This window comes from Megascapheus bottae, chromosome 1 (assembly GCF_031878675.1).
Source record: "Megascapheus bottae isolate mThoBot1 chromosome 1, mThoBot2.hap1, whole genome shotgun sequence".
NCBI classification, from domain to species: domain Eukaryota; kingdom Metazoa; phylum Chordata; class Mammalia; order Rodentia; family Geomyidae; genus Megascapheus; species Megascapheus bottae.
The window spans coordinates 44,659,663-44,678,115 of NC_143509.1; the positions used below are offsets into that span (position 1 = coordinate 44,659,663).

An 18,453-nucleotide genomic window follows, 5' to 3' on the forward strand; every position below is an offset into this window, starting at 1 on the left:
CAACTTTAAACCTACCACCTGGGGAAGAAGAGATTTTTTTTTTCTTTAAAAAAAAATTGACTGTAAGGAGTAATGGAGGGGAAGAATGTGACCCAAGTTCAGAAATATTGGGACAAAACCTTTCACTCTGTATAGTTAATAAGTGCTAATGATACTTTAAAAGTGAAAAGGAGAGCAAATCCCATTTCATTCATCAATCGCAGATACAAGATTGTCATAAGGGAAAACTCTTGAACCCAGCAATCCAAAGTTCATTTCTAGCTGAGGCTGTGACTTAAGTCTTTGTATAGTCTTAAGTTAGTTTTTGGAGCCTGAAGTGTGAGCTGAATGGATTGAAATAATATTGTGACTTTATATATTGTGAGGTTCGTTCAACTCTTCATTCATTCACCAAGTGTCTGAGCACCTTTTATTTGACAGGCACTGTTTGAGGAGATGGAGACACAGATGGGAAGATAGAAAAGGTCACTGCCACCAGGAGTTTATGTTCTATTAGGTAGACAGATGTAAATGATAACAAGCTGGGTGATAGCAAGATCTGATGAGGATCATAGTTCAAAGCCAGGCTGGGCAGAAAAGTCCAGGAGATCCTTATTTGCAATTAACAGTAAAAAGTTGCAAATGGAGGCTGTGAGTTTGGCCTAGTGGTAGAGTGCTTGCCTAGCATGCATGAAGACCCGGGTTTGATTCCTTGGTACCACATACATAGAAAAAGGCCAGAAGTGGTGCTGAGGCTCAAATGGTAGAGCTCTAGCCTTGAGAAAACCCAAGGACAGTGCTTAGGCCCTGAGCTCAAGCCCAGGACTGGCAAAAAAAAAAAAAAAAAAAAAAAAAGGTTGGAAATGGAAATGGAGTTGTAGCTCAAGTGGTAAAGCACCAGCCTTGAAAGAAAAAGCTAAAAACTAAGCAAGAGTATAAGGCCCTAAGTTGAAGCCCCAGTACTAGCACACACTCACAAAGTCTTAGTGTGACTGAGAACGAAGTGGTGGAGTAGAGACAGGCAGCTGGGGAGCTGAGGGGCAGGGCTCTGGTTGGAGTGGTCAGGGACAGCTCTTGAGCTGCTGGATTGGGCACATGCCGAGTAGGCGCCCCAGAGGTCCACAGACAGGCAGAGGTTGGCCTGTCTGAAAACCAGGGAAAAGGCCAGGAAAGCAAGGACAGAGGTCCTGGGCATGCAAAGGGAGCACCTGAGGCCCAGGTCCACACCCGGGCCTCCTCTGGCCTTATACTCACCTCAAGAATAACAAATATGCACCAAACCTACAGTTTGGTGGCTATGCCTCTGCCACAGTCGCTCTGGCACCAGTGGAGAGCAGCACAGCTTCTGGATCCTGGGAAGCTCTGTCTTCACTTCACATGAATGAAAGACTATTATCAGTCCTTGTAGGGTGCATGCATGACAGCCAATGAACATTCATTTACAATTAAGTGTCTCATCAGAGACCACTTTCCTTTTCCTATTTCTCCTCAAATGAAAATGGGCATTTCAAGATATGCTTTCTTGGAGCCAGGAGTGTGGCCTAGTGGTAGAGTGCTTGCCTAACATGCACAGAGCCCTGGGTTCTATTCCTTGGTACCACATACACAGAAAAAGCCCAAAGTGGTGATGTGGCTCAAGTGGTAGAGTGCTAGCTTTGAGAAAGCTCAAGGACAGTGCCCTGACCCTGAGTTCAAGCCTCAGGACTGGCAAAAAAAAAAAAAAAAAAAAAAGATATGCTTTGTTTTGATGATCAAAAAAAGTAACCCATAAGTGACTTGAGGAGAGCAGGCTACGTCACCTGGCATCTTATCCACAGTCCTAAGGGCTGGGCGTCCATAGGGAACCCTGCGTCCCTGTGGCAGTGGGATTCTGTGACCCTGTATGTTGTGTGGTGGAGAAGGGACTTCGCTTTGGAGAGTGGGAAAAGCCTGTCTGGCAGCAGGGCAAAAGAAGTGGTGTTCTAGTGAAGGTATGTGGCCAGGCATGCCCTGCCAACTTAAGAGGCAGTCGGAGGGGCTGGCATCATCCATGGCCTCATTTCAAATCTCCAGGTTGAGGGCTTCCAGTGCCCACCTTCCTCTGCATTTCACTGTTGGGGGTTGGGGGAGGAATGAACAGCAAGTGACAAATTAGCAGTGACATGAGCTCGGCCTGCTCTCCTGGGAGACCCTCAGGGCAAACTGCGTGTGGCACTGGCAGGTAGGTGAGGGCCTAAAGCTGGTGACTGGGCAAATGAGAGCGCAGTGGGGCTGGGGCCAGGCAGATGTATCGTATCAAATATTGAAATAGCTTTACTAGAATGACAGATGCCTCCCAGACTATAGAGACGAGGCTTCTCCCCACAGGGAGCCAGGAAGTCGGGACTAGCAAAGGAGAGGACTTGGTGAGAGGGGCTGGCTTCGTGAAGACAGAGCTTCCCAGGATCCAGAAGCTGTGATGCTCTCCACTGGTGCCAGAGCGACTGTGGCAGAGGCATAGCCACCACGATGCTCTTCACCCAGGGACCTCAGGAGCTGTCAGCAGCTAGAACTGGGAAGTTTGCAAGCAGCAGAAACAAGACTGGAGCACAGCTCTCTGTGCCTGACTCCATGTCCCGGGATCTCCAGTATCATACCAACACTGAACACATTGGGAACACTCTGACCTCCTTGAATCAGGAGTCTGGGTGTATGCAACGAGAAAAGCTTCTCCAAGGAACAACTTATGATGCCTTCTGTTGAGTCTATTTACATATATGAACAGACAAAATTCATTAGGCGTGGGTGTAAAGAACCAGCAGTGCAAAAGAGAGGAGCAAGGCTGAGAAAGGCAGGCTAATGATTCCAGTTAAGTCAATTCAGGAATGGATAGCTCACAAAGAATACAGAAACCAATGGCAAGACGACAGGGAAACCTGGAACCCCTTAGAAATCACAAAGACCCAGGTTCAATTCCTCGGTACCACATACATAGAAAAAGCCGGAAGTGGTGCTGTGGTTCAAATGGTAGAGCTCTACCCTTGAGAAAGCCCAAGGACATTGCTCAGGCCTGAGTTCAAGCCCCAGGACTGGCAAAAAAGAAATAAAAAAGGGCTGGGAGTTTGGCCTAGTGGTAGAGTGCCTGCCTAGCATGCACGAAGACCTGAGTTCAATTCCTCGGTACCACATACATAGAAAAAGCCAGAAGTGGTATGATGGCTCAGGGTAAAACACTAGCCTTGAGGAAAGCCCAAGGACAGTGCTTAGGCCCTGAGCTCAAGCCCAGGACTGGCAATAAATAAACAAACAAACAAATAAATAAAATTCTTGCTAGATCATAAGAGAAAATACAAATATATTTTAGGAAGTAAAAAGTGAAGTTTTTTGTTTTGTTTTGCTAGTCCTGGGGACTGAACTCAGGGCCTGAGCACTGCCCTTGGGCTTTCCTCAAGGCTAGAGCTCTACCACTTGAGCCACAGCACCACTTCTGGCTTTTCATTCTATGTGGTACTGAGGAATTGAACACAGATCTTCATGCATTCGAGGCAAGCACTCGGTCACTAGGCCAAACTCCCGGCCCAGCAGTCTGTTTTGTGTAACTTTATATATGTGTGTATACGTATGCACATAGTAGGTACATGTATATATGTATACAAGTTATGTATATATGTGTATACATATATATTATCTATCTATCTATCTATCTATCTATCTATCTATCTATCTATCTATCTATATAGTAGAGAGACATAAAACATTTCTCTTGAATAACAGGTGCAAGGTCTCCTCGATATGTAGACATTAGACCTAAACAATGCAAGAGTGATGACTGAATACTCAGATATTTCAGGTCATTGACATGAATTTGGAGATAGAAATAGGGTCTGGGAGTTTGGCCTAGTGGTAGAGTGCTTGCCTAGCATGCACGAAGACCCGGGTTCAATCTCAGTATCACATACATAGAAAAAAGCCGGAAGTGGTGCTGAGGCTCAAGTGGTAGAGCTCTAGCCTTGAGAAAGTCCAAGGACAGTGCTCAGGCCCTGAGCTCAAGCCCAGGACTGGCAAACAACAACAACAACAACAACAACAACAAAAAAAACCCTACTTGGAGATAGAAATATATCTATATAGACATATAAGTCTATGATCCATATGTATGACATATAAAGACACAGCTTAATCTTAACTATGTTCTTAAATTTATATGCCAGTGATTGCATGTAGAGATTTTTTTCTAAATTCCTTATTTGTTGAACATGTTATTTGAAGTATGACTCTATAGACATGTTTTATTATATAGATTAATATGTATCTATGACATATAAACCCTCAGCCTAATTTTAATTATGTTCTAAAACCTGTCACGGATTGTATATAGAGATTCCCTTCTTGAATACTTGTTTGTTAAACATGTCATTTGAAATATGATGTAAAAATCAATGTTAATAAATTCTCTAATTAAAAAAACTCAGTGTTAATAAAAAGTTTTAGAAAATTTTCTCCTTTGGTGCTAGGGATTGAATTCAGAGCCTCACAAATGCTAAGCAAGCATTCTAAAATTAAAATTTTTTTTGTGGGTCATAGGGTTTGAACTTGGCCTGGGCGCTGTCTCTGAGCCCTTCATCTGGAGGTACCACCCTACCCCTGGGCATGGGCATTGTACCAGAGCTCTTCAGCTCAAGGCTACTGCCGTACTCTTGAGCCAAGCCTCACTTCCCGTTTTCTAGAGGTTAACTGGAGATAAGAGTTTCAGGTCCTGGCTTTGAACCTTGATCCTCAGATCTCAACCTCCTGAGTAGCTAGGATTATAGGCATGAGCCACTGCACTGGCAAAATGGATTCTTTTTAAATAGAAAAATACAAAACCAACAAAACCCAATCAAAAACGTTTAATAAGAAACTGAAAAGGTTACAAAGATATTTGTCTCAACACATGGTGCTAGTTTCAGATGTTTCATGAATGGAATTGATCAACTCTTCCAAGAATAGCAAATTCCTATGTATCTTCTTTTCTCAAACAGCAAAATTTGGACATCATTCTTTAGGAAAAAAGGCAAGCTTGCTGTTAAAGACTGTCGATGATGATGCAGAGCTACAGTAACTGCTGTGTGGACAAAAGGCTGAATGGAAATGGGACAGAGTCCAAAAATACAACTTAGTAGAAATTTAGCCCATGAAGAAGTTGACATTTCAAAACGAGGGATAAATGGTCAATTACTCAATAAATGATTTGAAAGAAACTAGGTATTCATATCAGAAAAAAATTAGATTAGATTGCTACCTCAAAATGTCAGTCAATATAAATTCCATATGGATTACAGATGTAAACAACTGTCCCCAAACCAATAACCAAACATTAGTATCGAATGTTTTTACAGTCTTGGATGGAGGGAACTTTTCTCTCTAGTGTGGCCTTAAGTCCATCAGGAAAACACCACTGGTTTAACCATCTTCATTTTACATAAACTGTGTTGGAAGAAAATCTGTGAATATTTAAAATGCATAAATATGTCACTGCTATAATTCCAGTCTGAAGAGACTTTACTTTCAAAAATAATCCTGGACTTACTTTGTAAACATATTCATTTAGCTAACAGGGAAAGCCTGGAACCAACCCAAATACCTTAAAATCATTTGCTGGTTAGAAAAATGATGGTAAATTCATGCAGTGCTATTACTTTCAAAGTGTCGAGGTTGGAGGAGATTTGGATAAGAAAGATTGAAGGGAAATTTTACATTTTTCTTGTTTAAGTACACATATATATCACAAAATATCACAAGTAAATCAAAGAGCAACAACAACCTGGCATGAACTATTTACATCACAAGTGGTTCACAGCCTTATTGTGTCATGGAGGTTAAAAAGGAAAAGTAAAAAATAAAGTCGCTACATGCAGACTTTGACCTCATAATGACTCTATGATGTCGGTATTATCTTTTCTCTTTGACAATGAGACTCAAAGGAGTTAAAACTCACTTGCCCAGGGTTAAAAACAGCAAGTGAAGTGCAGAAATACACACAGGGGAAGTCTACAGGAATCTGTGCTATCTGCTTCTCAACAGACTAATCTTGAGATCCTTTGTTAGTTCAGAAAATCTTTTTCTCTTCTTTATGATGGAGTCTTGCTATGTTCCCCACGCCGGTCTTGAATTTGTAACCTCAAGAAATTATCCAACTTAGCTTCCTCAGTAGCTGGGACTATAGTCCTGTACCACTCGCTGTTTATCAATGTAAAAACTTATTCAAGAACAGAAACGGATTTTTTTTTAGGTCTGAGACTAGGACTCAAACTCAATATCCGCCAGTTTCTCTCACAGCTAGTGCTCTACCAACTGAACCATGTCTCCAACCCCAAGAAAGGAACTAGTTATTTAATTAAATAGGTAACAACTATTTTCTCAGGTGTAAAGGAGAAACTGACGAGCAAAACTATTTCCACGTTTAGAAACCACTGTGCTATCACATGAAAATCAATCTTGTTTTAATGTAGAATTCAGCAAATATTTTCTGTGCAGGGCCAAATGGTAAATATTTATTTAGGCTTTGAAGCGCACATGGTCTCTGTTGCATCTCCTCAACTCTGCCTTTCAACTGGAAAGCAGTAATAGACAATATGCAAATTCTTTTTTTTTTTTTTGGTTGGTAGTGAGGCTTGAACTCTGGGCCTCAGCACTGTCCCTGTGCTCACCACTTGAGCCTCAGCACCACTTCTGGTTCTTTGGTGGTTAACCAGAACTAAGAGTTTCCATGCCTGGGATAGCTTTGAACTGTGATCCTCAGATCACAGCCTCCCGAGTAGCCAGATTACAGGTGTGAGCTATTTTCTTTAAAAATCATTGTTATGTCCTGATAAAACTTAATTTACAAGAATAAGTGGTGGTCCAGATTTGGCTGACCCCAATTTAGTTTTGAATTTTTACAGTGCTGGGGATTAAATCCCAGAGCCACTTAGCTACACTCCCTAGGCCCCTAGCAGCTTGTTTATTACTCTTTCCCCTGACATGATTACCTAAGACTCCAATGATGGCCTGGATTTTGGCGGGGGGGGGGGGGGGGGGGGGGCAAGGGGCAGGGAAGGAGGGCAGTCCTGGGACTTGAACTTAGGGCCTGGGTGCTGTCTCTGAACTTCTTTTTTTTTTTTTTTTTTGCCAGTCCTGGGCTTAAGCTCAGGGCATGGGCACTGTCCTTGGATTTTTCTCAAGGATAGAACTCTACCACTTGAGCTTCAACACCACTTCTGGCTTTTTCTAAGTATGTGGTACCGAGGAATGGAACCCGAGTCTTCGTGCATGCTAGGCAAGCACTCTACCACTAGGCCAAACTCCTGGCCCTGAACTTTTTTTTCAAGGCTAGTCTTCTACCATTTGAGTCACAACTCCACTTCAAGGTTTTTGGTGGTAAGAGAGATTCTCACAGACATTCTTGTCCCAGGTGGTTTCAAACCTTGATCCTGAGATCTCAGCCTCCTGAGTAGCTAAGATTAGAGGCTTGAGCCACCAGTGCCCAGCTGATGGCTTGGCTTTTGCAGTCATCTTTACTGGGGCCCTGTTTATAGTTTCTTTTCCAGGAAAGATGTTTCTTTATGCCCTTTAACTAGACCAAACTGTTGTTCTTGAACCTTACAAAGAAGTGGGGAGGGGGTGGGAGTGTAATCTAGTGGTAGAGTGCTTGCCTAGGATGCACAGAGCCCTGGGATCAAGTCCTCAGTGCTACATACTCAGAAAAAGCCGGAAGTATATTATGGCTCAAGTGATAGAGCACTAACCTTGATCAGAGTGTCCAGTGACAGTGCCCAGGCTCTGAGTTCAAGCTCCAGGACAGGGCCCTCCCCCCACCAAAAAAAAAAGTGTGCGGAAATGTGTACATCTCATAGCTGTCTTAGTCGCTGAAGCATCCATGACTGTTACAACTATCACAGCAGCTCCCATCACAAAGCTCCAGCTACCACAAGCTCCTTCCACCACAGCCCCACACAACACACATTCACATATGGCTTGGTGTTGGACTCCATTCTTTGGTGGACTCAACTACAGATGATATACAGTGATACAGAAATGCCTCACGAGAATTGTCTAATGAACAAGATTCTTACACAAGGCTTACGTCTATGCCACGGAGGAGCAAGTGCCACTCATGCTTGTGCTTTGCAGGTAGAACAGCCCAATGGTCAATTCTATCTACCTACAGAAAAGCTACACAGGAGATTCATATCAACACCAGAATGCCAACACCAGAAACCAACTCTAACAAGGAAGCAGGGATTGAGGTCATGTTCCTATTTCCATAATACTAATAGAGGAGGGAAAGGAAACTTGCTTTAAAAATAAACAATATTAGGAGTAAGATAGAGGGCTGTCAAGATTCTCACCCTTAGTAATGACATCTTCAGCAACGCTTGAGAATAAGAACTAATGAAAGCCATGCCAGTCACTTTTTTTGTCTTAAATTATAATTCAAACAATGAATACTTATTGACAACCTGCTAAACATGGGCCATTTAAAAACACTGTGTGTTTTCCTTTAAAAGTGGCTAATATAACTCATTTGAATTGTAGACATAGGTGAGAAATTGTGTATGTGTGTGTGTGTATGTATGTCTGTATGTATGTATGTATTTCAAGAATCATTCAGGTAGCTCAATACTGTAATATATGATTAACACTCATCAATGGTGTTTGAACAAACATACTTTTTTTTTGGTGGTTGTGGGATTTGAACTCTGGGCCTGGGTGCTGTCCTTGAGCTCTTCAGTTCAAGGCTACTGTCCTACCACTGGGGCCACATAGCTACCTCCGGTTTTCTGGTGATTAACTGGAGCTAAAAATCTCATGGACTTTTTAGTGCCCAGGCTGGCTTTGAACCATGATCCTCAGATCTCAGTCTCCTGAATAACTAGCATTACAGGCATGAGCTACTGCACCTGGCAAACACATATTTTTTATTTCTTTAACAATAAAATAGGCTTTTAGTTAGTAAGTTTATAGTAGATTTTTCTTCATAGGTATGACATACTATGTTTAAGAGCATATTTAAGAGCATATTGAAGATAATTTAATATCAATTTGTCAACTACAAAAAAGTTCTAAGAGATTCATGCTATCATCACTCATGAGAATGGCCTCCAGAGGCAGATTTTACATCAACACAACAGAGCAGTGTTACATCAGGAGGTGCCCAAAGCAGGGGTAAACCTCAGTGCTGAGCTACTTACAGCGAAAGGGTGGTAGGGGCCTGCAGGGGGGACTCCACGGGGCCCAGCTGGCGGAGGCAGAACCGACAATCCTGTTGAAAAGATGCCAAGTGCACTGAGGTTCAACCCTGGAATCAGACTGGTTTGCTGTTGGGAAGAGAAATGAAGGGAAAAAACAGATAAGAGGAGGAGACTGGAGAGACCCAACTCTGTGTGGACAGTCCCAAGTCTTCCCGTCAACTCCGCCCTAGCGTGTGGGCCTCTTCCTCTTGTACTCAGGATGGAGGCCAAATCTTAACCTGCCACGGTGTTTCACAGCTTCTGTGCCACTTTGGGGAATGTCTATTTTGTTATCATTGTCAACAAGGTCCTTCTGGAAGACCAACTCAGCCACCTCTCTCCATCCTGTGTCTTATTAAACTCTCCTTCCCACCTCCTCAATCCTACTCCTCTAAAATCCCCAGGCTACCTCTCTCACCTCTGGACCTGGCTTAAGGCTGGGCTTGTGTTTTGGGGGCTCAAGCCATCTGCAGCTCCCAGCTTTCCAAGTAGCTGGGATTACAGCTATATAGCACTGTGCCTGGTGATTTTAGTTTATTTAAATGGTGGTGGAGACTGGGAAGTAAAGCCAAGGATTCATACATTTAAATATGAATTCCACCACTGAGCCATACACCCAGCCCAGGGAGGGGGAGGGGGAGGGGGAAGAGAGAGGCAGAGGGGGAAGGGGAGAAAGGAAGTGGGAGAGGGAGGGGGGAGAGGGAGAGGGAAGAGAGGGGGAGGGAGAGGGAGGAGAGGGAGAGGGAGGAGAGGGAGGAGAGGGAGGAGAGGGAGGAGAGGGAGGAGAGGAAGAGAGGGGGAGGGAGAGGCAGAGGCAGAGGGAGAGGGAGAGGGAGAAGGAGAGGCAGAGAGAGAGGGAGAGGGAGAGGCAGAGGGAGAGGGAGAGGCAGAGGGAGAGTATATGAGAGCTTGAACTCAGGAGTCCTGATTGCAGGTAGTCACCCGCATGTCATGCCCAAATTGTCTTACAAGTTGATGCCTATGCTGGCATGGACTTTGACCCTCCTATTTACAATTCCTGTAAAGCTAGGATGACAAGTGTGAACCACCATACCCACCTATTGGCTGAAATGAGGTCTTACTAATTTCTGTTCAGGTCAGCCTCAGATTGTGATCCCCCAATCTCAGAGCACCTAGCTAACTTCAAAGCACAGCTTTTAAAACATTTTTAAAGAGTAATAAGACAATATTACAGAAAGTGTAGGAGGTATGAAAAACTCCACTTTCCTAACATTACAGTTATCTTTCCTTTTTGCCAGTCCTGGGCTTGAGCTCAGAGGCTGAGCACTGTCCTTGGACTTTCTGAAGGCTAGAGCTCTACCACTTGAGCCTCAGCACCACTTCTGGCCTTTTTTTTTTCTATGTATATGTGGTACCGAGGAATCAAACCCAGGTCTTCTTGCATGCTAGGCAAGCACTCTACCACTAGGCCAAACTCCTGCAGTATCTTATCTGTAGCCTTCCTTTTTGTTCCATATTACTTTACATAACTGTAACTCTAGTTACATATACTCTCATATTTTTTCTTTATTTAATAAACATTGTATAGGAATTTCTTCATCTCAAAGGTACGAGCCTAATGGCTTCACACTACTGCGTTCAGTTTTGGGTTTAACATGATTTACTAGTTGATTTCTTAATTGTTTTAATGCCTTTACCCAAGAAGCTGAGAAAACTCTGTTCTAAGGCACCTTTTCCTCAGCTGAATGACAATTATTCTTAGAAGCTGTGTCTTCTCTGCAAATCCACCAGTAAGCCATTGGAGGAAGAGGCCTAAGGCACTTACGTTGACAGCCAGCATATCATTTTCAAAGGCCTCGCGAAGCTTTTTCATGATCTCCATTTCAGCATTTGCACAGGCCTCAATTGTGCCTTTCACAGTGATGGTTCTTTCAGGGTTGTAGATGCTCAAGTCCTGCAAGCTAGCCAATGGAAAAGAAAGAGAGAAATTTCCTTTCTTCACAGAAAAAATGAAATTACATATCCCAAACAGAAGACTGGATTCTCTTGCAAAATACTGTGATGCAGAATCTCTACTATTTTATCTGAAACCTTATCAGTAACTTCCGTCCGTTCATATTTAACTGACTAGTCAATTGGGGTAAGTGGGCCTTTTTTGGGGGGGTTCTTCTGGAGGGTGCAGTTGTTTTGTAGTACTGTAATAAAAACCTACAGCCTCATTCAAGCTAGACAAGCACTCTTGCCACTGAGCCATCTCCCCAGCCTTTGTTTCTGATCATAATGGAGAGAGTTGCATCATGGCACAGTGAATAAATGCAGCTGATTAAGTTCAGGATGCAGAAGTGCTGAAATGATTGATTAAGAGATACAACTAACATTAACAGTTAACTTACGATGAGATGGTTATCTTGGTCCCTGTCTCATGTTCAATTTTCTTCAAATTTCTGCCTTCTTTGCCAATTAGTCTTCCAACCAAGCCATTGTGGGCCAAGATTTTCAAAGGAATCTCTTCAGCTCTAAACAAGACAACAGTAATTTAACAGTTAAGATATAGCATACCTTTCCTTTTTCTTTTCTTTTCGCTTGGTATTATTGTACCCAAGGCCTTGGGTTTGGCTCAGCCTGTGTTTTTAGCTAGGGTTCCACTATTTAGCCATTTTTCTACTCTTGTTTTGATAGTTAACTAGCGATAGAGGACTTCTCTACCCAGGCTGGCCTTGAATGAGTTCCTTTAGAGTTCACCTTCCTGAGCAGCTAGGATTATGGGCAGAAGTCTTGAGCCACCCGGCTTACTCTGTTTTGTTGTTGTTGTTCACATGCTAAGTGGCCATGGACTTTAGGTGAAGCAGGTCCTTCACCAATTCCAGCTCATGAATTCTGAGTCAACTTCCTTGCAGTAACTGGTTAGCAATGGATCCATGAGGCAGAAATGACCAGTGAGTTATGAGTTAAGCACAGATCTATCATATGATTCGGCAGTCCCACTCTGGGCATACACCTAAAAGACTGGGAAACAAAACTAATGGAAAACAAACTGCAAACTCAGTCACAGCAACAATATTCACTAGCAGTGAGACAGGTAAATACAAAATGCCCATCATGAATAAACTGATAAACATATGTGGGATACAAACACAATGAAATGTTGTGTAGACTTAAAGGGAAGTGTTGGGGACCGACTGTGGGGTCAATGACCTTGGACCTGACCTTGGACCTACACAACTGTATACACAAGGAAGTAACTCTTATCATGATGACTTTAAGCAATGTCAATCAGTTCTTATCATGATGACTTTAAGCAATGTCAATCAGTTCTTATCATGATGACTTTAAGCTATGTCAATCAGTTCTTATCATGATGACTTTAAGCAATGTTAATCCTTTCTCAATTATCCTATATGTGATTTGTTTACTATTTTGTATGAATGTAGCCTCTGGCAGTTCCCTAGTTTTAAGAAGAGTATTTAAGGTCGGAACTTAAAATAAAGGAGACAGTCTTAGGCAGCAGTCTGGAGCTCACAGACTTCTTGGACCGCTGACTTGGGCTGTAGTCCTCCCGAACTCCATCTGTTTGTCTCTCTTCTATTTTTTCCTAGTCCTTGCCCCTATTTCAGGAATCCCAATCCGCGAACCCTGGTTTGCTGCCGGCTGGCCCCGGCAGGGAAGGAGGTCCTATTTCATTTTACAACGTGGATGAACTTGATGCTTAGTAAAATAAATCCATCACAAGAAAATAAGTGTTGTGTGATTCCATGAAGTGAAGTATCTAAATAATCAAACTTGTAAGAACAGAAAGTAGAATGGTTTACCAAGGGTGAGGGAAGTTAAAAAAATGGAGAGCTATTTCATGGTTACAGAATTTCAGATTTGCAAGATAACAAAGTTCTGGATATTGATTTCACAATAACGTGAACGAATACGCAATTTATACAATTTAATTGTATAAAAAAATGGTTAAGATGGAGCCAGCTGTGGTGGCTCAAGCCTGATTCTAGCTACTTAGGAGGGAGACAGATCAGGGTTTCACAGTGTGAGGCCAGTTTATATCCAGAAAATTCACAAATGCTGGGTGCTGGTGGCTCATACTTGTAACCCAAGCTACTCAGGAGATTGAGATCTGAATATCAGGATTTGAAGCCAGCCCAGGCCGACAGTCCATGAGACTCTTATCTCTAATAAACTGCCAGAAAAGATGCAAGTGGGGCTGGGGCTCAAGTGGCAAAGTTCTAGTCTTGAGCAAAAAAACCCCCAAAACCTCAGGGACAACACTTGAATTCAAGCTCCTGGAAACAAAGGAAGGAAGGAAGGAAGGGAGGGAGGGAGGGCGGGAAAAGTTACAAGACTTTATCTCAATCAATGGCTGAATGTGGCAATGGTAAAACCACTGGAAAAAAGCAATAAGAGGATCAAAGTCCAGGACAGCCAGACCGAATGGGAGACCCTATTTGAAAATAACCAATGCAAAAAGGGGCTAGTAGAGTGGTTCAAGTAATAGTCTGCCTAGCAAATGAAAGGCTCAGAGTTCAAACCCCAGTATGCCAAAACAATTTGGTTAACATGGGAAATTTTATGTCATATGTGTTTTAGCAAGATACTTTAAAAAAATTTTTTAAACAAGAAGTGATGCCCTCCTTCAAACTTGGAATATTTTTCGGTGGGAACGAATGCCTGAAATTTAATAATATATCATCACCAAGAGGATGGGAGACATCATGAGGAAAGGAAAAGCAGAAAAATGTCCTCTCAGGTCTTTGAATCCATGACTCACATGGCCTTACAGTTATTCTAACTTAGAGCTTCCTGTTATGAGACATACTTATTATTTCTTACTATTTAAGCCACTTATGTTTCCTATTACTTGGGACTAAACTGCTGGACAGATGCATTAGTACAGAAAAAGCTTGGAAAATTATGCTTTTTAAAAAAGCTCCGCCAGAATGTAACTTGTAGAGGGCAGACTGTTTTGTTCAATTTGTTCACGACTCAGTTCTTGGCATGCAAAGCAGTGCCTGGCCCATAGAAAGGTACTCAATCAATACTTCAAAAGGGAGCAATAGTAAAGATTAGAGTCCCAGTTCTCCTGCATCTTTTGCCCTCTACTTACTCCCATCGGAGCTTTGTCATCTACAAAGTAACATTTTCCTGAAATGCTCATGTCCCTTCTTGTCCCATAAAACCTCCATTCGGGGATTAGGGCCTCACATGACATGTAGTCATAAGACACTGCACTTTTTCACTGTAGCATTTCTCACAGCTGTACTTAATTACTTACTGGTGTAATTATTTCTTTAGTGAGTGTCTCTCCCATTGGACTGTAAGCTCCATTAAAATCCATCATGGATTTTACTTATGGCTGTAGCTTCAACCATCATCACGATGCTTAGCAAAGTGCAGGTACTCCAAAACCTTCATTTCAACAGTGAGCTACGTGCCAGTGGCTCATGCCTATCATCCTAGCTATTTGAATAGCTGAGAACTAAGGGTGTGGTTCAAATTTAACTTAAGTAGGAAAATCCAAAACTCCTATCTCACTTGACCAGCAAAATAGGCAGAAATAAAGCTGTGGCTGAAGTGGTAAAGCACCTGCCTTCAGTAAAAAGCCAATGGAGATTATGAGTTCCTCGGTTTAAGCCCAAGTAAAGGCACACAGAAAATAAAGGAAAGGAAAATGGAAAAGGAAAAGGAAAGATCAAAGATATTCAAACACCAGCTTGGCTACACATTAAAACTTAAAACTCACTTTACAGATCAGTATATTTGACTATACTTTGCTGACTTGCTGCATCTCAGTCAAAGGAAGAGGTAGGATATTATCTATAAAATTCTCAATAATTTCTTCTTTGGAAGGTTCTATAAGTCCCAGGTATAGCAAGTAACTGATAGTGAAAGGAAAAGATTTCTTCATGTAATCTAAATATGGATTTGCAAAGTTCCTCTCACAAACGGCTTTCATCTTCTTGGCTTTAGAACCATCATGTGTTACATTATCTGCCAAATTAGTTTTAACATTCAATTCATAAACTATCACCACTGCCCACAAACAGGTTTTTGCTAACTTGACAGTCTTTTAAAATACATCATCTAGGACCAGGAGTTTAACCTAGTGGTAGAGTGCTTGCCTAGCATGCACAAAGACTGGGGTTTGATTCTTCGGTACAACATACATAGAAAAAAGCCGGAAGTGATGCCGAGGCTCCGGCGGTAGAGCCCTAGCCTTGAGAAAGTCCAAGGACAGTGCTCAGGTCCTGAGTTCAAGCCGAGGACTGGCAAAATGAATAAATAAATAAATAAATAAAAATTAAAATACATCATCTATGTTATACTATTCATTCATTATAATACAAAACCAACTCGTTTAGAAAGATCTTGTATTTGCCATACAAACTGATACAATGTTCATTATATCACAGAACCCTAGAACTACTTCATGAAAGAAAGGGAGGAGGAAGATAGAAGGAAAAAAGATAAAAGAGTAAAGCTGCCGCTTATTTAAGAAAATGTAACCTAATTTAAGAATGCAAATCATCTAGAAGCATGATGGAAAAAAAATATCCTGACTATTTGGTGGCAATTTACACCCTTTCTTTTGTTATTGTTGCTCTGTGTGTGTGTGTGCACATGCGTCAATGCTAGGGATTGAACTTAGGATTTAGGCACTGTCCCTGAACTGTATAGGCTAGAGCTCTACCATTTGAGCTAGAGCTCCACTTTAAGCTCTTTTTTCTTTTTTTTGGTAGTTACTTGGAAATACAAGTGTCATAGACTCCCTGCCTAGGCTGGTTTTGAACTGTGATTTTCAGATCTATTGAGTAGCTAGCATTACAGGCATGAGCCACTAGCACCCCAAAACAATGTACACTCTACACCTACATTGTGCAACAGCCAGTAGTCATCTAAGTGACTACTGAAATTTAAATTTATGAAAATAAAACATTTTGTTCCTTACTGTCCTGGTCCTATTTAAAGTATTAGATAGCAACATGTGACTAGTAACTTTGGGGAGCGAGGGATAGGCTGGAACCTGAACTCAGAGCTTAGGTGCTATCCCTTAGCTTTATCACTCAAGGATGGCACTCTTCCACTTCTGCCACAGCTTCCACTTCTGGCTTCTTGGTGATTAACTGGAGAAAAGAATCTCATGGAAGCCAGTGGTGGCTCACGACTGTAATCCTCACTACTCAGGGGGCTGAGATCTGGTTCAAAGCCAGCCCAGGCACTAAAGGACCTGAGACTCTTTTTTAAAAAAAAAACAAAACAAAAAACCTTTTTTGTCAGTCCTGGGCTTGAGCACTGTCCTTGAACTTTCTGAAGGCTAGAGCTCTACCACTGGAGCTTCAGCACCACTTCTGGCTTTTTTCTATGTATGTGGTACTGAGGAATCGAACGTGGGTCTTCGTGTGTGCTAGGCAAGCACTCTATCACTAGGCCAAACTCCCAACCCAAGACCTGAGACTCTTATCTCCAGTTAGCCTCTAGAAAACGGGAAGTAGAGCTTGGCTCAAGGGTAGGGCAGGAGCCTTGAGTTGAAGAGCTCAGGGACAGCGCCCAGGCCTAGTTCAAGCCCCATGACTCACCAAAAAAAAAAAAAAAAAACCACCCCAACAACAACAACAACAAAAAACCCAAAAAGCCTCATGGGCTTTCTTTCTTGGGCTGGCTTTGAACCACTATCCTCAGATCTCAGCCTCCAGAGTGACTAGGATTAAGGGTAGGCAACCCTGGCACCTGGATAACACATTTCTTGCTTTTCCTGAGCTGAGTACAGAGAGCAGTATCACACATACTTACAGTTTGGTCTCATCAGCTTCTTTCTGCATGATTTCAAGAATCATGCGGCATGCTTCAGACGTCCCCTCTGGGGTAGCATGAATGGTGACAGGCTTCTCAGCAGCTCCAGAGTTTTCCTTTCTATGGATGTCTACCCTGTAGGAAAAGGATCAAAAAGACCTGAGTACAATGTTATCAGGAATAGGACCCAAGAAAACAGCCAAAGGACAGCAAGGACCCAGACAGACCAGAAAGCATTATTAGTTCATCTGCAGCCAACGCCATCTCCAAGAAGGAGGCATGCAGTACATGGGGTTTTTTTGGTCAGACTTCACTCCCCTGCATCTCTGGTTAGAAGGGGACTATTCTTATGGAGTGCTGTGGGACAAGGGCACCACATCAGCTTGGTGGTGAAGCCTGTTTGGTAAATGACCTACTTGCATAGTCTTCTAAATGACTGCAGAAGTGAAGCCAATGGTGGTACAGTGCTGCTCTCTCAACTGACCATAGCTCTTTTTTTTTTTTTTTTGGCCAATCCTGAGGCTTGAACTCAGGGCCTGAGCACTGTCCTTGGGCTTTCTCAAGGTTAGAGCTCTACCACTAGAGTCACAGCACCGCTTCCAGCTTTTTTCTATGTATGTGGTACTGAAGAATCGAACCCTGATCTTCATGCATATTAGGCAAGCACTCTACCACTAGGCCAAACTCCCAGCTGATTGCAGCTTTTAAAAAGCTGTATGTTAATCCAAATCCAAATACCAAATTCAAGTATGCTTTATATATTCAAGTGTGGATGGAAAACAGAGGCATGCCCTTGCTCTGCTTCTCTAAGCTTTTGGTTTCTTTTCTATTGGCAGCCTTCCTCTCTGCTCTTAAAATTAATGGCTCAAAGGCATGGAGGGCCGGGAGTTTGGCCTAGTGGTAGATTGCCTGCCTAGCATGTACGAAGACTGGGGTTCAATTCCTCAGTACCACATATACATAGAAAATGCCGGAAATGGTGCTGAGGCTCAAGTGGTAGAGCTCTAGCCTTGAGAAGACCAAGGATAGTGTTCGGGCCCTGAGTCCAAGCCCAGGACCGGAAAAAAAAAAAAAAAAAAAAAAAAGCTTGATGACATTACCGAACTTTTTTGGGTAGTGGTGGCCCTACTTGTTTTTGTTAACTTTCAAAAATCACATAATTGATTGCATCTCTTTTTGGCTATCACAAAGCCCACACCCAAGTCTTTGGACAATTTCTTTAAAATGGACATATCTGAGAGCTAATTGCACTTCAATTTAAACTTGTTCTATTTTTCAAGCTAGCTTAAATTATTATTTTTTTTGTCAGTCATAGGGCTTGAACTCTGGGCCTAGGCGGTGTCCTTGAGCTCTTCCGCTAAAGGCTACCACCCTACCCCTTGAGCCACAGCCCCACTTCCCATTTTCTAGTGGTTAATTGGAGATAAGGATCTCAAGGACTTTAGTGCCCAAGCAGGCTTTGAACCACGATCTCAGCCTCCTGAGTAGCTAGGATTACAGGCAAGAGCCATCAAGC

The 18,453-nt window shown here is 42.5% G+C and overlaps 1 protein-coding gene across 1 annotated transcript in view; it reads right to left on the reverse strand.

Annotated features, from left to right (window-relative positions):
• The window catches only part of Igf2bp2 (insulin like growth factor 2 mRNA binding protein 2), a 153,459-nt gene that overhangs the window by 11,734 nt on the left and 123,272 nt on the right, over nt 1–18,453 (reverse strand). Inside the window, exons 7-10 of the mRNA XM_090343373.1 lie at nt 16,938–17,072; nt 11,543–11,665; nt 10,975–11,110; nt 9,150–9,275 (exon numbers count right to left, since the gene is read on the reverse strand). Coding sequence (XP_090199499.1) covers nt 9,150–9,275; nt 10,975–11,110; nt 11,543–11,665; nt 16,938–17,072 — 520 coding nt within the window. The remainder of the gene's footprint in view (nt 1–9,149; nt 9,276–10,974; nt 11,111–11,542; nt 11,666–16,937; nt 17,073–18,453) is intronic.